We start from the raw sequence: 20,089 nt of genomic DNA, 5'->3' as shown, positions 1-20,089 counted from the left end.
ACAGTCTAAAATACACAGTCAGGCTGGCTGGCACACTGGCCCCTGCCTTTTACCGCAAGCCGCTGGTGCATCACCTTGTCTCCCAAGGCAGGCACTATAAATGTTCACCTATCAGGGCAGATAAGGAGGAACGTTATAGTTAATAGAAAATGACTGTGCAGGTGATAAAACCATTGAAACCTCTAGCATCTGGTTTCTCACAAACAGCATTAACATTTACTCCTGACTCTCTGTGTTGAATTAAATAATGGCTGAATTTGTATATTAAAACAACAAAAATTTCTAGAATGATAAAATACTACAAAGGTTCCTGAGAGCTTCATTACAAAATAGCAGACAAAATACTGACAATTTTTTTCTGTTATCCCTTATATCTAACATACTAACAGCTTACAATATAGTATTTTACCTTGGCATCAGTGGTAGACGTTGACACTTTGATCTGGTGGTTCATTGGTGAAAAATGTGACAGCAAAAGTAGACTGGCCTGTGCTTGCTGTCCATTAACATCATCAAAGTATGCAGTAATCTCCATTGAATGTATTTCATTCAAAAGCTGTCGTGACCTGGCATTATCTTCATAACCTGAAAATATTTAACATATCAATAGCCTCTGAGGCTGTATGGCACCTTATGTTACAATTGATTTATTGTAATCTCCAGATGTAGAAGTGCAGACTACAGTTCTTAAAATGAATATGTATACAACTTCCTCAAGATGATACATCACAATCATATGACTGAAGTTTTCAATAGTACATCACAGAGGTGATTTGTTGTTCATCTACCCCTTAACAATGCTTCTCCTTTGCATGAATACAGATACTCAGCATGGAAACACAAGTATTCAAACAATGACAATGTGTCACTTAGGCCATTTCAGCTTTTTGTAGAAAAAACATGATTTTATTAAAGCTACTGACCTAGTTCTTCTTTCAGGTCCACTTTCAACTCCCAAATACCATCCTTCTCAGCAGACATCTTCAGAAACCTCAAATCCATTGAGCCACCTCCTGATCCTTGTTTGTTTACTTTTGATCTTACACTCATTCTACCTGAAAGAAGTCGTTCACGAGACAGAAGGGAACCGTCGTGAAAAGAAACTGAAATCTGCAAAAGAAAACATTGAAGGGAGAAAGGTGAGTTATAGAATTATAGCGATAAAAGGCTAAAAACATTCTAAGCCATGGAGGAAAAAATTTCCTCTCAAATGAGCAATAAAGACAGACACAAATAAGGTCACATCAATGCTAGCTTGTTAGTGGTGACTGAATTATTCAAGGATTAAGCAGGAAAGTAACCCAGTCACAAGCAGAGGAATACAGGTGGGTGCAAAGAGAGGAGAACTTACCACAGTTTAGTCTAAATGTGGTCATTTCACTTTTGATAGTAAATTAGGGTATACTTTAATTAGTACTCTGTAACTGATAAAAATTAAAATATAATTTATGTAACCAATAAACTAACTCATTCTACATCAGTTTAACAGAAATCGAGCAAATTATCTACGAAACATGGAAGATGCCAGCTAATTAAATGCCAGCAAATTATGAGACCTTAAAGTCTGAGAAATTCTATAAGGCAAAGAAAGGTGAAGTCAAGAAGTTAAGAGTTGCAGTAATGGCAGGTTATAGCTCTAAACACAGATGAGGTAAGTGGACAGCAATATAGAAGAAGGAAACAAGCAAAAAATTACAACTGAACAGGCAAAACACAAAATTGCAAACTAACGTAGTATATGATGGCAGCAGTGGTAAATGACCTCATTTGATGTTAGGAGGAGGAGGATATTGGTGTTTAACGTCCCGTCGACAACGAGGTCATTAGAGACGGAGCACAAGCTCGGATTAGGGAAGGATAGGGAAGGAAGTCGGCCGTGCCCTTTGAAAGGAACCATCCCGGCATTTGCCTGGAGTGATGTTAGGAAACAAGATTCCAGCTCTGAAGGTCTAGGTTACTGGATTGAACAGAAACATTGTAAGCTGTGCTCACACAGAAAAAGAAACAAGGTTTAAAATGTGTTATATGCTCTACAGCAAAATATTTAAAACAAAACAAAGAACAGCAATGAAATGGGGTCAGACAATCACATAGTCTGATCAGTATACTGCAGAGTCAAAATGCTAAGAGCAGGTGCAGGGAAAATAGTCGGTACCATGAGTGCCATTTAGTGAGTATTTGTTGTTCCATCTGTCACCTTATATAAAGTAAAGTAAAGTCTATAGTGCAAGTCCACGACGGGCACTAGGAGCAGGAGGAGGAGGGTGACTGGGCCTGTTGCCCCAGCCATCTTTACCCCCAGGAAAGATCCCCAGCACCCATTTGGCAGCAGGCTGAGTGGTCTGGGGGACATTCTGGAGAGACTAGGATGACGAAAAGCCCCTACAGAATTTGAGCAATAAAAGACTAAACACATTCTAAGCCAAATAAATACCACATAGGAAAAAAATTTACTCACAAAGGAACAATAAAGATAGACACAAATAAAGACTGAATCAGGGCTTTCAAGACTGAAGTCTAGTGCTCTACTTATTAGACCACAATAACCACTCGTCTGTCACCTATGTGGTGTTTCTGAATTCCCAAAAGACACTCCATGAGCTGCTAAAGAGGACTGAGTACATTATTGAATGAAAACTCACTTATAGATATAAGTTTACATAATACAAACAGAAAATGTCTGAAATAATGTACTCCCCCCCCCCCCCCCCCCCCCCCAATCTACTGTGTGAAACAGCAATGGCAAATTACTGTGATTATGGTAACTTAGTTTTGTACCTAATTAACAAATTAGGTAAAAACACAAACAAAAACTGTCTGAATAGGAGGAGCATGTAGTCAGCACACTGCTCTCCTGGTCACTATCAGTTTTTGTCATCGGTGCTGTTACTTCTCAATCAAGTAGCTCCCCAATTGGTCTCACAAGGGCTGAACACACCCTGCTTGCCAACAGCATCTGACAAACTTGGGAGGTGATCCACCCCAGTTCTAGCAAAGCCCCAGTTCTAGCAAAGCCCGACAGTGCTTAACGTTGGTGATCTGATGCGAACCGGTGTCACCACTTCGGCATGGCCATTAGCACAACAAAATAGATGGTATGGTTAAAATGGGTAATGTATGACTTGGACCTCACTATAATCCCTAAGCTGTGAAGTGGTAACGTACATCCACCATATATGTAAAACAAACATACATCTGCCTTGTAAAAATTATTTGTGGTTGAAAAACTATCTAATACAGTATATTGACGAATATGTTAAATTATTTGAAGCATTAGTGCGATTGTAGAAGTTTTAAACCAATACAGAATATAAATATTTTGTGAAAAAACAAAGGCGATAAACAAAGCAGATGGAAGTACTCAAGAACTACAATGTGGTTCTTTATACGGAACAAGGCTTATGAGATTCTGAAAGCACAATTCCACATGCAAACCAAACCATTACCATATTTTATGAATTCTGAGGGTGCAGCAGGAATATGGTGTAACAGCAAGATTTATGACGAGGGGGATGAGATTAAAGTTTACTGTCCCGTCAACAATGAAGTCATTAGACACATAGCACAAGCTCCAATTGTGGAAGAATGGGTAAATAAATCTATTGTCTCATACTGAAAGAAAGCATCCAAGCATTTGCTTAGACGATTTGCAAAAATCACAGGAAACCTAAATCTGGATAGCTGTATGGTGATTTGAACAATCATCCTCCTGAATGTGAGTCCAGTGTGCTAGGCACTGCAAATTTTGGTCCGCTATTGCAATATGAAACAGTTCTGAAATGCATGAAACTCACAACACAGATAGTTACACTTACAGTCAAATAAAAAATGTCTACACTGCAACAAACAGAATAGAGAGAGAGAGAGAGAGAGAGAGAGAGAGAGAGAGAGAGAGAGAGAGAGAGTGAGTGAGTTTACTTAGTGACAGTCAAATAGAAAGACTGAGTATTTATATATTACTTACATAACATGTAAATGGCATTGCTGGTTTAAAGACTTGTGGTGAGCCTCCAAGAAATCCCACTTTAATTGAGGAATTATAAATTCTCGAAATTGAGTAACCATCTATAATTTCATTCAGAAAATGTTCACCAACAGTTGCAGTTATAACAACTTCCATACCATCCAACTGTGGGACATAGTGTTCAAGTTCTGTCATGTCATATCGAAAATCATAAACACCATCAAACTGCAAAAAAAAAAAAAAACAATTAAAATGGTTTATCAAGTTACTTGGATTTTAGAGAATGATGATTAATCGTATAAAATGAACTGATTACTTACGGTGCTGTTCAAAATTTTATTAATTAAAAATTTAAATAAGGTAAAATAGTGAAGTCAGTTTCAGCTCAAAAATCCTTCATTTTGTAAACAGTCTTCATGGGTTTGCCACCGGATGACGTGCAAATTCCACAATATTTTCTCAGAGCAACTGTCCGACATCCTCATGTGGTTCAACCTCGCTGATTGCTACGCACAACTGACGGTATCCCCAAGTCAACGCCACTGTATAGAGAACACAAGTGCGAAGAATGCGCAAGTGCAGAATCACGAAAGCACAATGATTTGCTGATAGATGGCACCATACTCAAATGTCCACTACAAAAAATCGCAGAGTGGCCCTCATGAGCGTACACTGTACGGTATGTTCACTAACGTTGCAGCCTGACGTCACTCACTAAAAAACCACACTTGAGCAATGTAATGAAGGGTCTAGTTTTCTCGTCGTGATTTAATAGCAGCCAATGCAGGGTTCTAGACTGTGCTCAGTTGAACTCCCGCACCACATTGATGAGATTATCAGCTGTGCGGATATGTATTACTTCCTTAGTGACACAATCCCAGAAAAATGATGCCGGGGATAAAACTTCCATCTTTTCAGAAATAATGCAATGTACTGTATTCAGACAGCGTTCTGCAAGTGCCGACTTTTCCGGTTTGCGTTGGCGTGTATGACACTGTTGTTCATTGTAGCATTCTTGTATTTTACGAGATATCTGGCCTATGTATGCCGCTCCACATTAACAAGGAATCTTGTACACACCATGTTTCCTCAGGTCAATATCATCCTTAGCTAAATCCAACAGGTTACTCAATTTTGCAGATGGTTGAGTATTCTTCGGCTTTTCGATGACATGGCATCAAAATATGTCAAAAATGTCAAAGTGGTACATGTCTTCGTATCTTCATTCTGCTCTATAGGTTGAACTGAATGCATCATGTATCTGTCTCTCATATTAACTATTTTATCAGAATACTGCCTCCAATTGTTTCATTTCACTCGACAGGCTTTCAGGATCAGATACCGCTCACAATCTATGAACCAATGTACATAATGCACTAGTGCACTGGGCAGGATGAAGACAGCTTGTGGCCTGCAAATGTAGATCTGTATGCGTTGGCTTGTGATAGACACTGTAACCCAAGGTTCCATCTACTTTCCTTCATACCAAAACATCAAGAAAAGTTAAAGTACCATCTTTTTCCACTTTTATATTTGGATGGAGTGAATTTAAATGCTGAAGAAACATAGGTAGAGTGTCAAATCCATATGGCCACACCACAAATGTATCATCCACATTCTGCAGAAAACGAGCATTTGAGGGTGGCTGAGTGTAGTGCTCTTTCTTCAAAGTCCTCCATAAAATAATTGACCACAACAGGAGACAGGGGAATTCCCATGGCAACACTGTCCACTTGTTCAAAATATTGGCCATGTAAGCGATTCAATGATTGCAATCTAAAAGTTATCAGGCGACCTGTGAAATCTTCAGAGTTTCAAATATGATGGTCACACTTGCTTATGACAGGTCCCAATAGTGATGTCAGATATTTGACAATAAAATAAGTAGGTGCTGCTATGTTACTTACAATGGGACAGAGAGGCACCTCATTCTTTTGGATCTTGGGTAGGCCTTAGTGTCTAGGAGGAACTGCAGTCTGGTGACGTTGGTGACTTGTGCTGAAAGTCTCTCTCTGGATCCTACCAGCTGGATCACTTTTTAATTTACAATATGCAGGATCGTCGAGCAGTTTGTGTATCTTGCTATTATATTCTGTGCATGAGAGAAGCACAGTAGCATTTCCTTTGTCAGCAGGTAAGATGGCGATGTTTTGGGTCTCCTCTCAGTTCTCGCAGAGCATTGGTTTCAGCTGAGGTGATGTTAAAGTAGGCTTTCTTAACTGGAGCTTGAGTCAAGGTGTGGTATGTGTTGTATGCCTAATCCCTTCATCAGCATCCTTAGGAAGTTTTGAAACAGCCTGTTCTATTACACTAATCACATGTCGGAAGGGAAATGTCCCCGGTGTAGGCGCAAAATTCAGATCCTCCCTAGCACCAAAACTGCAGCGTTGTCCAAAGTCGTCTTTGTGAGATTAAACACGGTACGTGTTCTTGATATGTCTTTTTGCATTCGGACTTCGAGTCGATCGTATTTTGTCATTTGACGAATCTTAGCTTGTCGTTCAGTCTAATCAGCCAGAGGTAGATTGTTAAGCACCCTTGCATTTGTACTGAGATGCCACAACAAGCATACCATTCCTACATTTGTTAAATTTAAACACTGTATAAACTCTGTGGCTCCCATTAGAATTAGACAACAGGTGAGTGCAGTACTTGTGAGAGAAAGGGTACGCTATACGCATCTGGAATTGTGCGTGGTGTCCACATTACTATCACTCCACCTGAAGATTTCAGCGAACCTTTCAGCAGTATCCTGGAACTGGATAGACAGCACCACTTTGGCACTGGCTGATTGGACACCCTTATGAAGTTTTGATACAGCCTGTTCTATTCCACATATCTTATCTCAGATGGGAATGGTCCACAGTGTAGGCGCAAAATTCAGACCCTTCCCTAGCGCTGACAATGCAGCGTCATCCAAAGTCTTGGTTGTCGTGTGACGAAGTGAGCTGTAGTCTCTTCACTTCCTCTATCCTTTTGCCATGTGCCTCCTTAAATTCATTTGTGTCATTTTTTACTACTTACTTGCCTCCTTAAACTCATTTGTCTTTTTGACTAATTACCCTTAACAGTTATGAGTATAATCTGCATTTTCTTAAAAGAGAAAGGTTGGCCCTCAGTCTTATGAAATATAGCACCAGATCTAATTTTGTGTTTAGTGTTGTGTATGTAATCAAATTCCTAATTTATTTTGGCTATTCCTAGTTAATATATTTTGTTGTAGGGTGAAATCAGTAATTGTTTCATGACTTAAATGCTGTTGTTGATTCACAAAGAAATATAAATTCTGTACTAATTATAAACATTTCGAAGAAGAACTACTAGGATTCTCAAAGTATTTATTTGGTTCTATTTGAAAACATATTAGCAAAGCCACCCCTTAATTAATTCCAAAATAATTACCAGGTTTGTCAAAAGTATTGTTTGCGTAACTATATGTGTTAACTTCATTATTTAAACAAATAATTCAGCCTACCCTTTGTGATAGAAGGAACTGTTCAAGCCGAATTTTTCAATATATTCACTTAATTGAATGAGTTATGTTTTAATTGTTATTTCTGTAAATTAAACATCAAACAATGTATAGTTTCAGGCCTATTATTGTGAAGACATATAAAGGCCTGACTTTTGGTCCCAAATCAATCAGTCCACAGCTGATTTTTCAGGCGGGAAGTCTGTATCAGTTAGAGTAATGCATTAGCTTAACATAGTGTAACGCAAATAGGCCGTGTGTTAAAATAATGACAATACATACTGTATTATTCTGCAAGAACTGTGAAATGTGTGGTCAGGTTTTTACTGCTCACAGATGTTCAACAGCTAACTATTGTAGCAATATGTTGATGTTCGGCTGCCATCTGTTAATGAGGCTTGTCAAAATTTATGAATAGTGAATTGCCCATATAATTGTGTAATATTGTGGGGTTGTGAACAGTGAAAGTAAAGAACTGTCAACTAAATCATTTACGGTAGTCAGTGTTGAACTTCCACCCCCCATTTTTCAGCCAGTATAACAATGCAGTAGTCAACACCGAGGACTATCAACGAAGAAATAAAGCAGGCGAATGTCACAGTGGGATTAAACACATTACAGCTTCTTTGTGTGTCTTCTTGCATTCAGGCTTCAAGTCGATCATATTTTGCCATTTGTTGATCCTTAGCTTGTTGTTCAGTTCACTCATCCAGTGCCCAAGTAGTGCTGTCTACCCAGTCCCAGGATACTGCTGAAAGGTTCGCTGAAATCTTCAGGTGGAGTGATAGTAATGTGGACACCACACACAGTTCCTGATGTGTATAGCGTACCCTTTCTCTCACAAGTACTGCACTCACCCGCTGTTTAATTCTAATAGCAGCCACAGAGTTTATACAATGTTTAAATTTAGCAATGTAGGAATTGTATGCTTGTCGAGGCATCTCTGTAAAAATGCAAGAGTGCTTAACTCTGGCTGATTAGACTGAACGACAAGCTAAGATTCGTCAAATGACAAAATACGATCGACTCGAAGCCCGAATGCAAAACAACATGTCAAGAAGACGTGATGTGTTTATTCTCACAAAGAAGACTATAGACGATGCTGCAGTTTTGGTACTTGGGCAGAAATGACTTTTGCGCCTACATTGGGGACAATTCCCTTCCGACATGTGATGAGTGTAATAAAACAGGCTGTTTCAAAACTTCCTAAGGACGCTGACGAAGGGATTAGAAATACAACACATGCCGCACCTTGACTCAAGCTCCAGTTAAGAAGTCCAACTTTAACATCAACTCAGCTGAAACTAATGCTCTGCAAGAACTGACAGGAGACCCAAAACATCGTCATCTTACCTGCTGACAAAGGAAATGCTACTGTGTTTCTCTCGCACACAGAATCTAATAGCAAGATATACAAACCACTCGATGATTCTGCATATCGTAAATTATAAGTAATCAAACTGGTAGGATCTAGAGAAACACTTTGGAACTCACCTGGATGATCTAGATTTCAGCACAAGTCACGAAGGATTTACGTAAACAGACGGCAGTTCCTCCTAGACACTAAGGCCTACCCAAGATCCAAAAGAATGAGTTGCCTCTACATCCCATTGTAATTAACATCCCATTGTAAGTAACATAGGAGCACCTACTTATTTTATTGTCAAATATCTGACATCACTATTGGGACCTCTCGTAGGCAAGTGTGACCATCATATCCAAAACTCTGAAGCTTTCACAGGTCACCTGAAAACTCTTAGATTGCAATCATCGAATCGCTTAGTAAGTTTTGATATTGTATCTTTATTTACAACAGCTGCCTTGCAGGACTCTTTAGAGCTCATTAGCAATGATTTTGAGGAGGACATAGTGGCATTATTTAAACATGTGCTTACTTCAACATACTTCTTATTTCATGGCCAATATTTTGAACACTGAACGGTGTTGCCATGGGAAGCCCTCTGTCTCCTGTGGTGGTCAATTACTTTACAGAGGAATCTGAAGAAAAAGCACTACAGTCAGTCATGCTCAAACGCTCTCGTTTTCTGCAGTATGTGGATGATACATTTGTGGTGTGGCTATATGGATTTGACACTCTACCTATGTTTCTTCAGAATTTAAATTCACTCCATCCAAATATAAAAGTCGAAAAAGATGGTACAAACGAAAGTAGATGGTACCTTGGGACACAGAGTCTATCACAAGCCAACGCATACAGATCTATATTTGGAGGTCACAAGCTGCCATCAACCTGCCCAACGCGATAGTGCATTACGTACATTGGATCATAGATTGTGAGTGATATCTGATCCTGAAAGCCTGTCGAGTGAAATGCAACAATTGAAAGCAGTATTCTGACAAAATAGTTAATATGAGAGACAGGTACATGATGCATTCAGGTCCAAGTGAGTTCAACCTATAGAGAAGAACAAAGATACGAAGACATGTACCACTTTGACCTTTTTGACATATTTTGATGCCATGTCATCAAAAATCCAAAGAGTACTCAGAAGATAGGAGATTAATCTGCAAAACTGAGGAACCTGCTGGATTCAGTTAAGGATGATCTTGACCTGAGGAAACGTGATGGACACAAGATTCCTTGCCAATATCAGATGGCATGTATAGGCCGAACATGTCGTACAGTACAAGAACGCTGCAATGAACGTCAGCGACATTCGCGCTTACGCCAACCGGAAAAGTTGGCAATTGCAAAACACTGTCTGAATACAGGACCTCACATGATTTACAAAAAGACGGAAGTTTTATCCCCAGCATCATCTTTCTGGGATTGCATCAGTAAGGAAGCAATACCTATCAACACAGCTGATAATCTCATCAACGGGGTGGGGTAGTTCAACTGCGCACAATCTGGAACGCTGCATTGGGCACTATTGAATCATAACCAGAAAATCAAGAGATTTTTGATTACAGACCCGTCATAACTTTGGTCTAGTATGTATGTGTGTGTGTCTGTCTGTGTGTGTGTGTGTGTGTGTGTGTGTGTTTTTCTTTTTTATTTTTATTATTATTTTTTTTTAACATCTGGCCGCAATGTTAGTAAACACAGCGTACAGCAAAAGCACATGCACAAGAGGGCCACTCTGAAATCTTCACAAAGGGCGTTTGAGTATGGCTCCATCTATCTGCAAATTATTGAGCATGCGTGATTTCCAGGCCTGCGCATTGTACACGGGTGTTTTCTATACACAGAATGCCAACATGCGGATACCATCAGTCATGTCTACCCACCGGCACAGTTCAACCACCTGAAGATGTCCGACAGTTAGTCCAAAGAAATATTGTGGAATTTGCACATCACCTGGCGGCAAACTTGTGGAGGCTATTTACAACATACCTGCCAGGAAAGTTTGAAAAGTCAAATCTGTCATTCATCGCACACAGTAACTTAATGTGCACAAATATATTACAGGTAATGTTAAAGAATAACACACAACCAGTATAACAAGACACCTACATAAACAACCCCATATGTATAAATACAGCTTTAGAAATACACTCAATAGTAAACCAGTTACTGTCTTACAAGGCTGTCTTGGACGCCTTACTATTAACTAAAAATGTTTTAAACGTCTGTTTAGTAAAGTTACCAGCTTTATAATCTGAGGCTCTTGAGAACTGCATCATGTGGTGTTTGATGCAGTTTCAAAGAGACTCTGGAATAATTATTACGTTGGAAATAATTATTATGTAGGAAAAACTGCATATTGTACAAGCTAATTATCCCCTCCCCCCCCCCCCCCACCCCCACCCCCAAAAAACTGTAGTTCACAACATCAATGTTATGTCATTAGCACAAAAGTCAGAAATAACATCCCCATTTCTCCCACAGAGGTATTCCATTGCCAACCAAACCTACGCAAAATCTTCATCCGACAATACTCCAGTAAAAATTATATCATCAAGATCAATCCACTGCGAAAAACACCCCATTCTCAAGATCTTGAATCTGCCTGAATGCCATTTATATCCATAAGTATAAATTAAATTGGAGGAATAATGTTTTGTGAATAAAAAGGGAATAACACAGTAATTAAAAATACAAACCAGGAACTACAGACACATTCTCAAACGAGGTCCATTCTCCCTGACATTTTGCCCACCACTTAGAATAGGCTTTTTGTGTCCCCCCCCCCCCCCCCCCCCCCTCAAAACTCTACAACATCCTGGTCAGACACAATGTTCCTTCTCCACACATTTCTCTATCCTGTGGCTCTCAACCCTGTAACCATCCACATTGTAAGACTTGTCCTATGCATCCTCCAACCACCACCAATACCAGCCCTGTAACTGGCAAAACAGACTATCAAAGGGAGGTCCACATGTGAAATGACCACTGTCATGTTCCTTTGTCCAGTGTTTTACATTGGCAAGAGAACCACCAAGCTATCAGTCAGGATGAATGGGCATAGGCACAGGGTGTATAGTGGCAACAAACAATATCCTGTTGCAGAGCATGCTGTACAACATGACAGTCGTGCCCTCGGTGCCTATTTCACCATATGTTCAATATGGATTCCTCCCCCAGACACTAGTTTCTCAGATCTCTGCAGGTGGGAACTGGCATTACAATATGTCCTTTGTTCTCACAATGTACCTGGCCTTAATTTACATTAATTTCTTTAGTCTCAGCATTTCTTTTCAGTAACTATTACTTTCTTTACTCCTTTTAGTTTTCTATATCTTTTATTTTCTGATCTGTCTCTTTTTCCCCACTCCCAACCTCTACCACATACAACACACTTAGCATTTCGCCTTTAATAACTCTTGTATGCTCTTAGCTTTCCACACTAATTAACTCTTGTACATCACTTTGACAGTAATCTCTGTCTTGCTTATTACCCTATCTTCCACCTTTAAGCTCTCAGGTTTTGTAACCTCGTCTGGTGCACTCCCCACCCCATCCAGTAAGTCTCCCCTGACCCGGGAGGCTGGGTGACTTTTCCGAACCCTCTCCATTTCCTAAACCTCGCCAGTCATTTATCTTCATCCCTCCTCTTTCCCCATCAATCCTTCTGGCAGAAGGAGGAGCCGCTGACTCCAAAGGGCTGAAAATTTCCATAACCTTTATACGTATGCATTCTCCCGCTGCTGCTTGGTTAGTATATTTTCTATCAGTCCAGTTACATTTGATCAAACAATGGAAAATACGGGATGGAATAATAACAATATTATGAAAAGGATTGTTGCTACTCACCATATGCTGAGTTGCAGATAGGCACAACAAAAAGATTGTGAAACAAAGCTTTCAGCCAAACAGGCCTTCACCAGGAAAGACAAAACACACACACACACACACACACACACACACACACACACACACACACGCACGCACTGTTGTTGTTGTTGTTGTTGTTGTTGTTTATGTTTATTCTGATGAATGCTTGTTTGGAGAAAGCTTTGTCTGACAGTCTTTTTTGCTGTGCCTAGCTGCGACTCAGCATCTCTGCTATATGATGAGTAACCATCCTTTTCATAATATTGCTGTTCCATTTTATCAATGAATTGTTATTCACTCAAATTATGCACTTAATAAGAGGAAAAGTTAATCTATGATTTCAAATAAAATTATTGTTCAATAACTATTTTCCTCAGTTATTTTATATGTTCATGGATACTGTTCCATTTTAAAATCAAAAAACCATTATACTTAGCAAGTACTACAAGCTTTTTTACTGATATCACTTGTCAATTACCTCATTTTCTTAAGTATCTACAAAAGTAAACTACAGTTTTTATGTATTTGTTCTATGTACAATAGATCTGTGTTTACTCAGCCCACAGTAATAAAACGAGAATGTTATGAAATAAAGACAAATAAAAAGCACATTCAGAATTTTAAAAAAAGATATCAGTAGCTTTGCAGTCAACTATAAAAGGCAATTTTTATCGAATATTTTGTTGGTTCTTAGAGGAACATAGATACATTAAAAACTTGAATAGGCAATATTAATGTTCCATAATAATTTCAAACTCCTAGCACCTGGATCCCTTCATGTGGATATAGGAGGAAAGAGAATCACAAAGAGAACAGAAACATAAAAGAATTCATAAAATAAAAATAAGAAAAGTATATGAAAGAGAAGGGGAGAAATGAGGAGAGATTGGAGAGAAAGGGAAAAAAACCATGATCACATTTATAAGTTTCATAGAAAAACGGCTGAGAAAAAGAGAGAGAGACGAACAGAAAGCAAAAGATTATTGAAAATATCACATGGAGTAGAAAAGGCAACTGGAACATAACATAGGTCTACACCACATTCTTCTTTTAATGAAGCCATTAAAAAAAAAAAAAAAAAAAGGTAGGTCTACCTCTGAATTACATGATAATTAGCAAGGCTGAATGGATTAAAAGCTATTGTCTGGATGTAGACTAGATTGGGAGAATTGCAAACCATTTCTGTGGAAGGTATAATCAAAGAAAATTCGAATCCAGGAATTCATTTCACTATTGAAGTATGCTACACCTTCTTGTTACTGTGACAATTCTGTACATTCTGCTTTCTCTCGATGAATTTTTTTACTATCCACAGAATCCACAATAAGCTTAATATTTATCTTAAATCAGGCTTTAAGATACAAGCTCCATTTCTTGTACAATCTGACACTTCATTCCACCAATATCCTAAACTCTTTCAACCTGCCTGTGAAACAGTTTCACCAACTTCTTTAACATCCTTCAGCAGTTATAATACAGAATCATGTAATCTACAGCTATTCTCTACAAGCCACCTTACAGTGCATGGCAGAGGGTACATCCATACCACTGCTACACCCCATCTCTACCTGTTCCATTGGCAAACAGTGATTGGCAAGAACAACTATGAGCTTGAAATTTTCTGATCTTACTAAGACATTTCACACGATGTATTTGGGAGAACGTAAAATGTTACCCAGCTCTTCTTGAGACTATGCATTTGTCATTTTAATAATGACACAGAATGTCTCTCTTGCAGTATTTGCCACTGGAGATGCTCTCTGACTTACTACACGAACCTGTGTCAAGGGACACTACTACTTGTCTCTACTTCCCCTATTAACCTGACATGTTGTCCCTGACTCACAAACAATATTTAAGAACTAACAAATGTGGGTTTTGTGGGTTGACTCTTTCATGAGCGAATTACAATTATTAATAATCCCTACAACAGATTCCAGTCTGGCATCTGCTTTCCTTAGTCGGTGGATGCACTTCTGGGTGCTAAAAATGGTTTTACCTTGATATTGTTTTGATGGTGACCGTTTCAGTGAATTAACTGTCAGCATTGTAATCTGAAACTAATCACTCTTATTACCTATTTATGTGCAATCATTGCATTTATTTATCTTCTTCTGGGTCAACTGCCATTTGCCACACCAGTCATCAGTCCTCTGCAGGTATTTCTGCATTTGATACCTCTTTTCAACTGTTGTGACTTAATTGTACAAAGCATCACAGAACATCTAACATTATCCACAAGATCTCTTATTTACATTGTAATCAATAATGACCACATAACACTTCCTCAGCATAAGAGCAAAGTTACTTTCATACCTGATGATTTACCCTGGTTAAGAATGATGTGTTGAGTTCTGCAAGAGAAGATGTCCTGAAACTAATCACAAAGCTGGTCAAACAACACCTGAAATCCAATACTTAAGTACTCAGTCATATATCAAAATTAAATTGACCACTGGTTCTATAAAGCTTGAAACCAAGTACATTACCTACACATCTATCTTTCCTATTGATAAGCAATCCTTTTATGCATCTTTCCTATAGGTAAGCAATCCTTTTTATTTGTCTTTATTTGGTTTGTTTTTAATCCTTTATTACTGTTTCTGAAGAGCAGCAGGTATTTATATTTTATATTATATGTAATCACAAACAGAAACTTAATAACTGATGTGGTGAAATTGCTAAAGACTTACAAATTTGAGATGAGGTATGGAGTAATACTCTTTTTTTGTTGTTGGAAACCAAAATGGAAGCGTTTCATCCTGCAAGCAAATTTAATTTCATGCATTTATTTTCAGTAAAGACAACAACCATGCTTAATTTATGCAGTTATAATAAAGAAAAAAAGAACTAAACAACTAAAGCATTAGCAATAAAATCACAAGGACTCAGCTATTGAAAGTGAACGTAATTAACAGATGGAAAAAAATGCAATGACATGGTTATGACTAATCTTTCAATTATTACTCACATTGTTATACATAATAACTACAAAAATTTATGTAACTGTAAACATTATTTTCACATTTTAAGCATAAAAGCACAAAAATACCATGCAAAATTAAAAAAAACTCTCAAATATTTTCTACAACACAACAGCATCACCATGTTTAGTAAAACAGATTGCTTTGAACCATGAGGCCAACTCACGAAGGTAAAATATTTCTCAACAGGTCGGAAATCTTTCAGTTGTGTCCTTCGTTCTGTCCGTATAGGGCGAATAGTAGCTTTAATGGTGAGATTTCCACGCACTGGACCACCGCTTGTATAATTTGCCATAATTCTGCCATAAATATAACGGTCTGATGTAAAGAAGAAGGCAGGCATTGTCACATTAACCTGAAACAAAACATAGCTGTAGTATTAAATTTTTTGAACATTGCTAAAGTTAATGCTGTCTTAAAATCTCACATTATGCTTGTTCTTTTAACTGATAAAACAGAGTGTATGAGCTTTAGAACAAATATAAAACTTGACTATCTGTAGTGTATTACCTCAAATCTTGTCTGGTAGTATTCTTCAACGAGAAAAGTTGCTTCTTCAACTTGACCTTGGGCAATCACTTGTATGGTCCAGTTACCAAATACGGGCTGGTCAGACAGCTGATAGGATAAACTTACACTTCCCAAATTTGACTGCAACGAACAGGTGATGTGTCAAAAAATACAGTACATAATATTTAGACTGATGAGAAACTCACATCCACTATTACTCATTCTACACATACCTGACGAGAGAGCCATCTTCTCATTATTATTCTATTGGGGTCCAACATGTATACATCAATAGCTCCATCAAATGCTTTGAGCGATGTGCTGATTGGAATCGTGCGGAATCTTACTGTAAAATAATATATCTTCTTACTGCTCATATCTTTATTTTCATTGCACTGCATTTTAGCCAGTAATTTACCACCATTAATTGTACTCCACGACATGTTTTATACTTCTAACAGCAGTGAATTCATCCCCCCCCCCTTTGAAATGAAGCATAAAATAATATAAATTCACTGCCCTTGTCTTTCAGGGACTCACATCACATGCATCTCTGACAGTTTTAGCAAAAGTGTTGATATCCTTACTGCTAAACACCAAAATTAAAAATACATCAACAAACAGAGTTAAATCACCCAAGTGAGCATTGACTTTCTCATGATAATGCATTTTAGTTGTATGAACATCAATTAAAATAAATAGCCAAAGCTTTATATGTACCTGTCTGGCCCTGCATGTACACAGGTTTGTCCATCTGAATAAAGATAGTCATGGACCTCTGGGAAAAAGTTAAACGAGTCTCATTTACAAATGCAGAGCCGCCCAACAGATTATCGTATGTGCCTTCCACTCGTAGCTTGTACACACCAAAGACACTTGTAGGTGGTATCTGAAACAAACAAACCCAATACCGTCAAAAGTCACAAACTATTGTGTAAACACAACACTTACACACATTACTCAACTTGAAGATACATAGTTAAGAAACAAAACTTTTATGCAGACACAGTTCAGTTCAGTTTTTAATAAATTGTCAACGAGGTGTGTAAATAAAGTAGTGAGACTGATGGCATAGTGTTTGATCCAGCAACACTAGTGATGTCACACTTGGAGGGAGGTGAATATGTGACATGCCTACAGTGCACTTTGGCCTGCACTAGTGTCATGTTGGTTGTGGTAGTGCATTTTTTAGTGGAGAAGGTTTTGCTTGTGCATTCTGCCAATGAGAGCACAAATTTTGAGAAACAATGTGGGATCAGATTGTGCTTCACTTTTGGACACTAAGCAACAGAAATGTTTGCAAAGCTTCGGAAGGCATACGAAGGCATTGTTTTGTCAAGAGCTAAGGTAAGTTGGTGGTTCAAGGCATTTGCAGAAGGAAGACAGCCAACTGAAAATGAACCTCACAGCGGAAGGTCTTCGCTTTCAAGATCTGATGCAAATTTCGATTGAGTCCAGGATCTTGAGGATCTTGTGCATGCAGATCATCGTTTGACAGTGTGAATGATTGGGACAATGTTGAATTTGAGCCGCATAATTGTCCATCAGAGACAAACATAAAATACAATTGGGTGTCACATCATGACAATGCATCCTGTCACACAACAATTTCAGTAACCATGACTTGGTCAGTAATAACATTCTTGTGGCTTCTCAAGACTCCTTATTCACCTGGCTGAAGTCCTTGAGAATTTTTTCTCTTTCTGAGATTGAAAACACACCTTTAGGGGCCCTGGGCAACACTCAAATGATTGTATCTAACCAGCTGAAGGTTATTCCAGCATCTGAGTTATAGTACTGCAGTGAAGAGTGAAAGAACCGTCTCCAGTGCTGTGTGGCTTCAGAAGGCAAGTACTTTGAAGGGGACAACACTCAATTGTAATACTGTTGGAATAAAACAAGAGGGGAAAAAAATCATCAAAATTCTTTATTTACACACCTTGTATGTCTTATAGCTGTAAAAATGTTACAAACAATGGAAATGGACAGACTGATTGGTAGAGATAAGCCTTTACGTTTGTCATTCTTTGCTAACTAAGCAAGTAGATAAAGTGTGAACAATAGTCACTTCAAAGCTAGTAACAGTAGTCATTTTCCTCAATAGGCTGTTCTTTTTATTATTATTTATCTAAAACATACGGAACGGACACATAACTTGTTAAATAAGGGGTAACATACTCAAGTAACCAAAGGTTTTATAAATGAATGGAAGATGTAGTATGTCATCGCACAGGGTGAGTAAAGACATTCAGAACTCAGAGCAACTGTGCACCTCACAGACCATCATTTTTATCAAGTGATCTGCAAACATACAGTTATGAAATTAAGCACACCACTATGATGCATATTATTCTAGTTCTGGTTAGAATTTTCTTAATCTGTTTGTGGAGATCTCTTCACAGTATGATGGAATGCATTATGTGAAGCTATCCCAATGATCTTTTAACAGGGATGTAAATGAGCACGTCTGACACATAGCAGTAAACAAAGAAGCAGATAGTTAATTAAGATTTGTGATATGGTTATGGTAATCACTTGACTTTACAACCCTAGATTTCTTTCTGTCAGTATGTATCAAGTGTATACTGTGTACCACCTGCTGGTGTGCTGTGAATTATTAATATTTCTGAACAAACTCAGCATACACCCAGATTTATGTCAGAGTCCAGCATTTATCAATGAATGTTATCAGATTCGAAGAAGACACAAAAATTTGTGTGTACACTTTCAATAGGCATAAAGTTTGTCACATCTGAGACAGGTTTTCTCTTGATAATGATGATGATGATGATGATGATGATGATGTTTACTGTTGTTATACATATTGTTCATCACAGTAAACACAGCAGATAAGTTCATTACACCAGATTTCATATATTGTCACTAGTCCAGCACTTCACAATGGTCAAAGACAGTGTGATATATCAGCAGATAATTTGTTCAGATGCCAGTGAAGTGATTTTTCATAATTTTATTAGTGCCAAAGGTTTCCCAGTGTCCACTAAGGTATTTTGGCATTTCTCCCATTGTGCTAAGATCCAATTGGACCACTTTCATTGGTTTATGACAGAGTCATTGTAGTTCAATTCTTAAGTCCACATAGCTGGAAAGTTTTCCAAGTTATGATGTGGGATGGCAAGGTCAATGATCTACACTTCCTCCTCCTCCACAAATGTCATGTCTGGTGTATTTTCTAGCATTCAGTCTGACTAAATTCAGAAGTGCCACAGCAAAGTGACACTTTCCTACTGACAACTTTCCCTGGCTTCTTGTCCCACCAGTTCCTTGCCAACATGGGACGGTAATTTTCATGCCAAGTCCCTGTGGACCGTTTATGCCCAATCTTTGTATCTATGCTTGTTATCAGCCTGAGCGATCTTTCTGCTGCGTTGAAGATACGTCCAATTGTTCAGTCAGCTGCTTTAGATCCTTACTTCGGGTATTTTGCTAATTTCTCGATATTGGCTTTGATGGTGTTAGTTCTGATTGCGGCAAAAATCAGTCCTCCCGATTCTTTCTTTAATGTTCTGTTGGTCAGCCAATATTATGTCATTTCTTTATCTATTTTAGACTTGGTCTTTTATTTATCTATTTTGCCTTTAGTCTTCTCCAAGGACAGTCCAAGCAGCACTTTACTGCACAGACTGACAGTTTGCAATGGATTATAACCTTCTTGTATTGATTCTTGGTTTGCTATATCTTGAGAAGCTTTCTGTTGTTGCTTCAGTCAGAGCTGGTCCTCTGTTATCTTTAACATAATCTGCCATTGTACGCTGCTCGTCTTCCACTGTCTGCCTCACTTGCGAAAGTCCTCTACTGCCTGCGCTTCTGGGCAACCACCTCACATCAACATCACTGCAAGTGTGGAATGCGTGGTGAATTGTCACTAATGTCCTGTGCAGATTACACGACTCTAATTG

The 20,089-nt window shown here is 38.4% G+C and overlaps 1 protein-coding gene across 3 annotated transcripts in view; it reads right to left on the bottom strand.

The window, feature by feature from the left end:
- LOC124615355 (CD109 antigen) overlaps positions 1-20,089 on the bottom strand; it is an 840,079-nt gene that overhangs the window by 60,615 nt on the left and 759,375 nt on the right. For 2 of the 3 annotated variants that reach the window (XM_047143167.1, XM_047143168.1), the window contains 8 exons: positions 16,890-17,058; positions 16,403-16,515; positions 16,170-16,310; positions 15,826-16,014; positions 15,369-15,437; positions 3,965-4,189; positions 924-1,110; positions 410-585 (listed from right to left, as the gene is read on the bottom strand). In XM_047143167.1, the coding sequence (XP_046999123.1) occupies positions 410-585; positions 924-1,110; positions 3,965-4,189; positions 15,369-15,437; positions 15,826-16,014; positions 16,170-16,310; positions 16,403-16,515; positions 16,890-17,058 (1,269 nt within the window). The remainder of the gene's footprint in view (positions 1-409; positions 586-923; positions 1,111-3,964; positions 4,190-15,368; positions 15,438-15,825; positions 16,015-16,169; positions 16,311-16,402; positions 16,516-16,889; positions 17,059-20,089) is intronic. The other variant, XM_047143169.1, reaches the window with a different exon arrangement.

The sequence above is a fragment of the Schistocerca americana genome, chromosome 5 (assembly GCF_021461395.2).
Source record: "Schistocerca americana isolate TAMUIC-IGC-003095 chromosome 5, iqSchAmer2.1, whole genome shotgun sequence".
NCBI lineage: Eukaryota > Metazoa > Arthropoda > Insecta > Orthoptera > Acrididae > Schistocerca > Schistocerca americana.
Note: the sequence above shows the minus strand (reverse complement) of the source record. Positions and strands in the feature narration are given on the sequence as shown.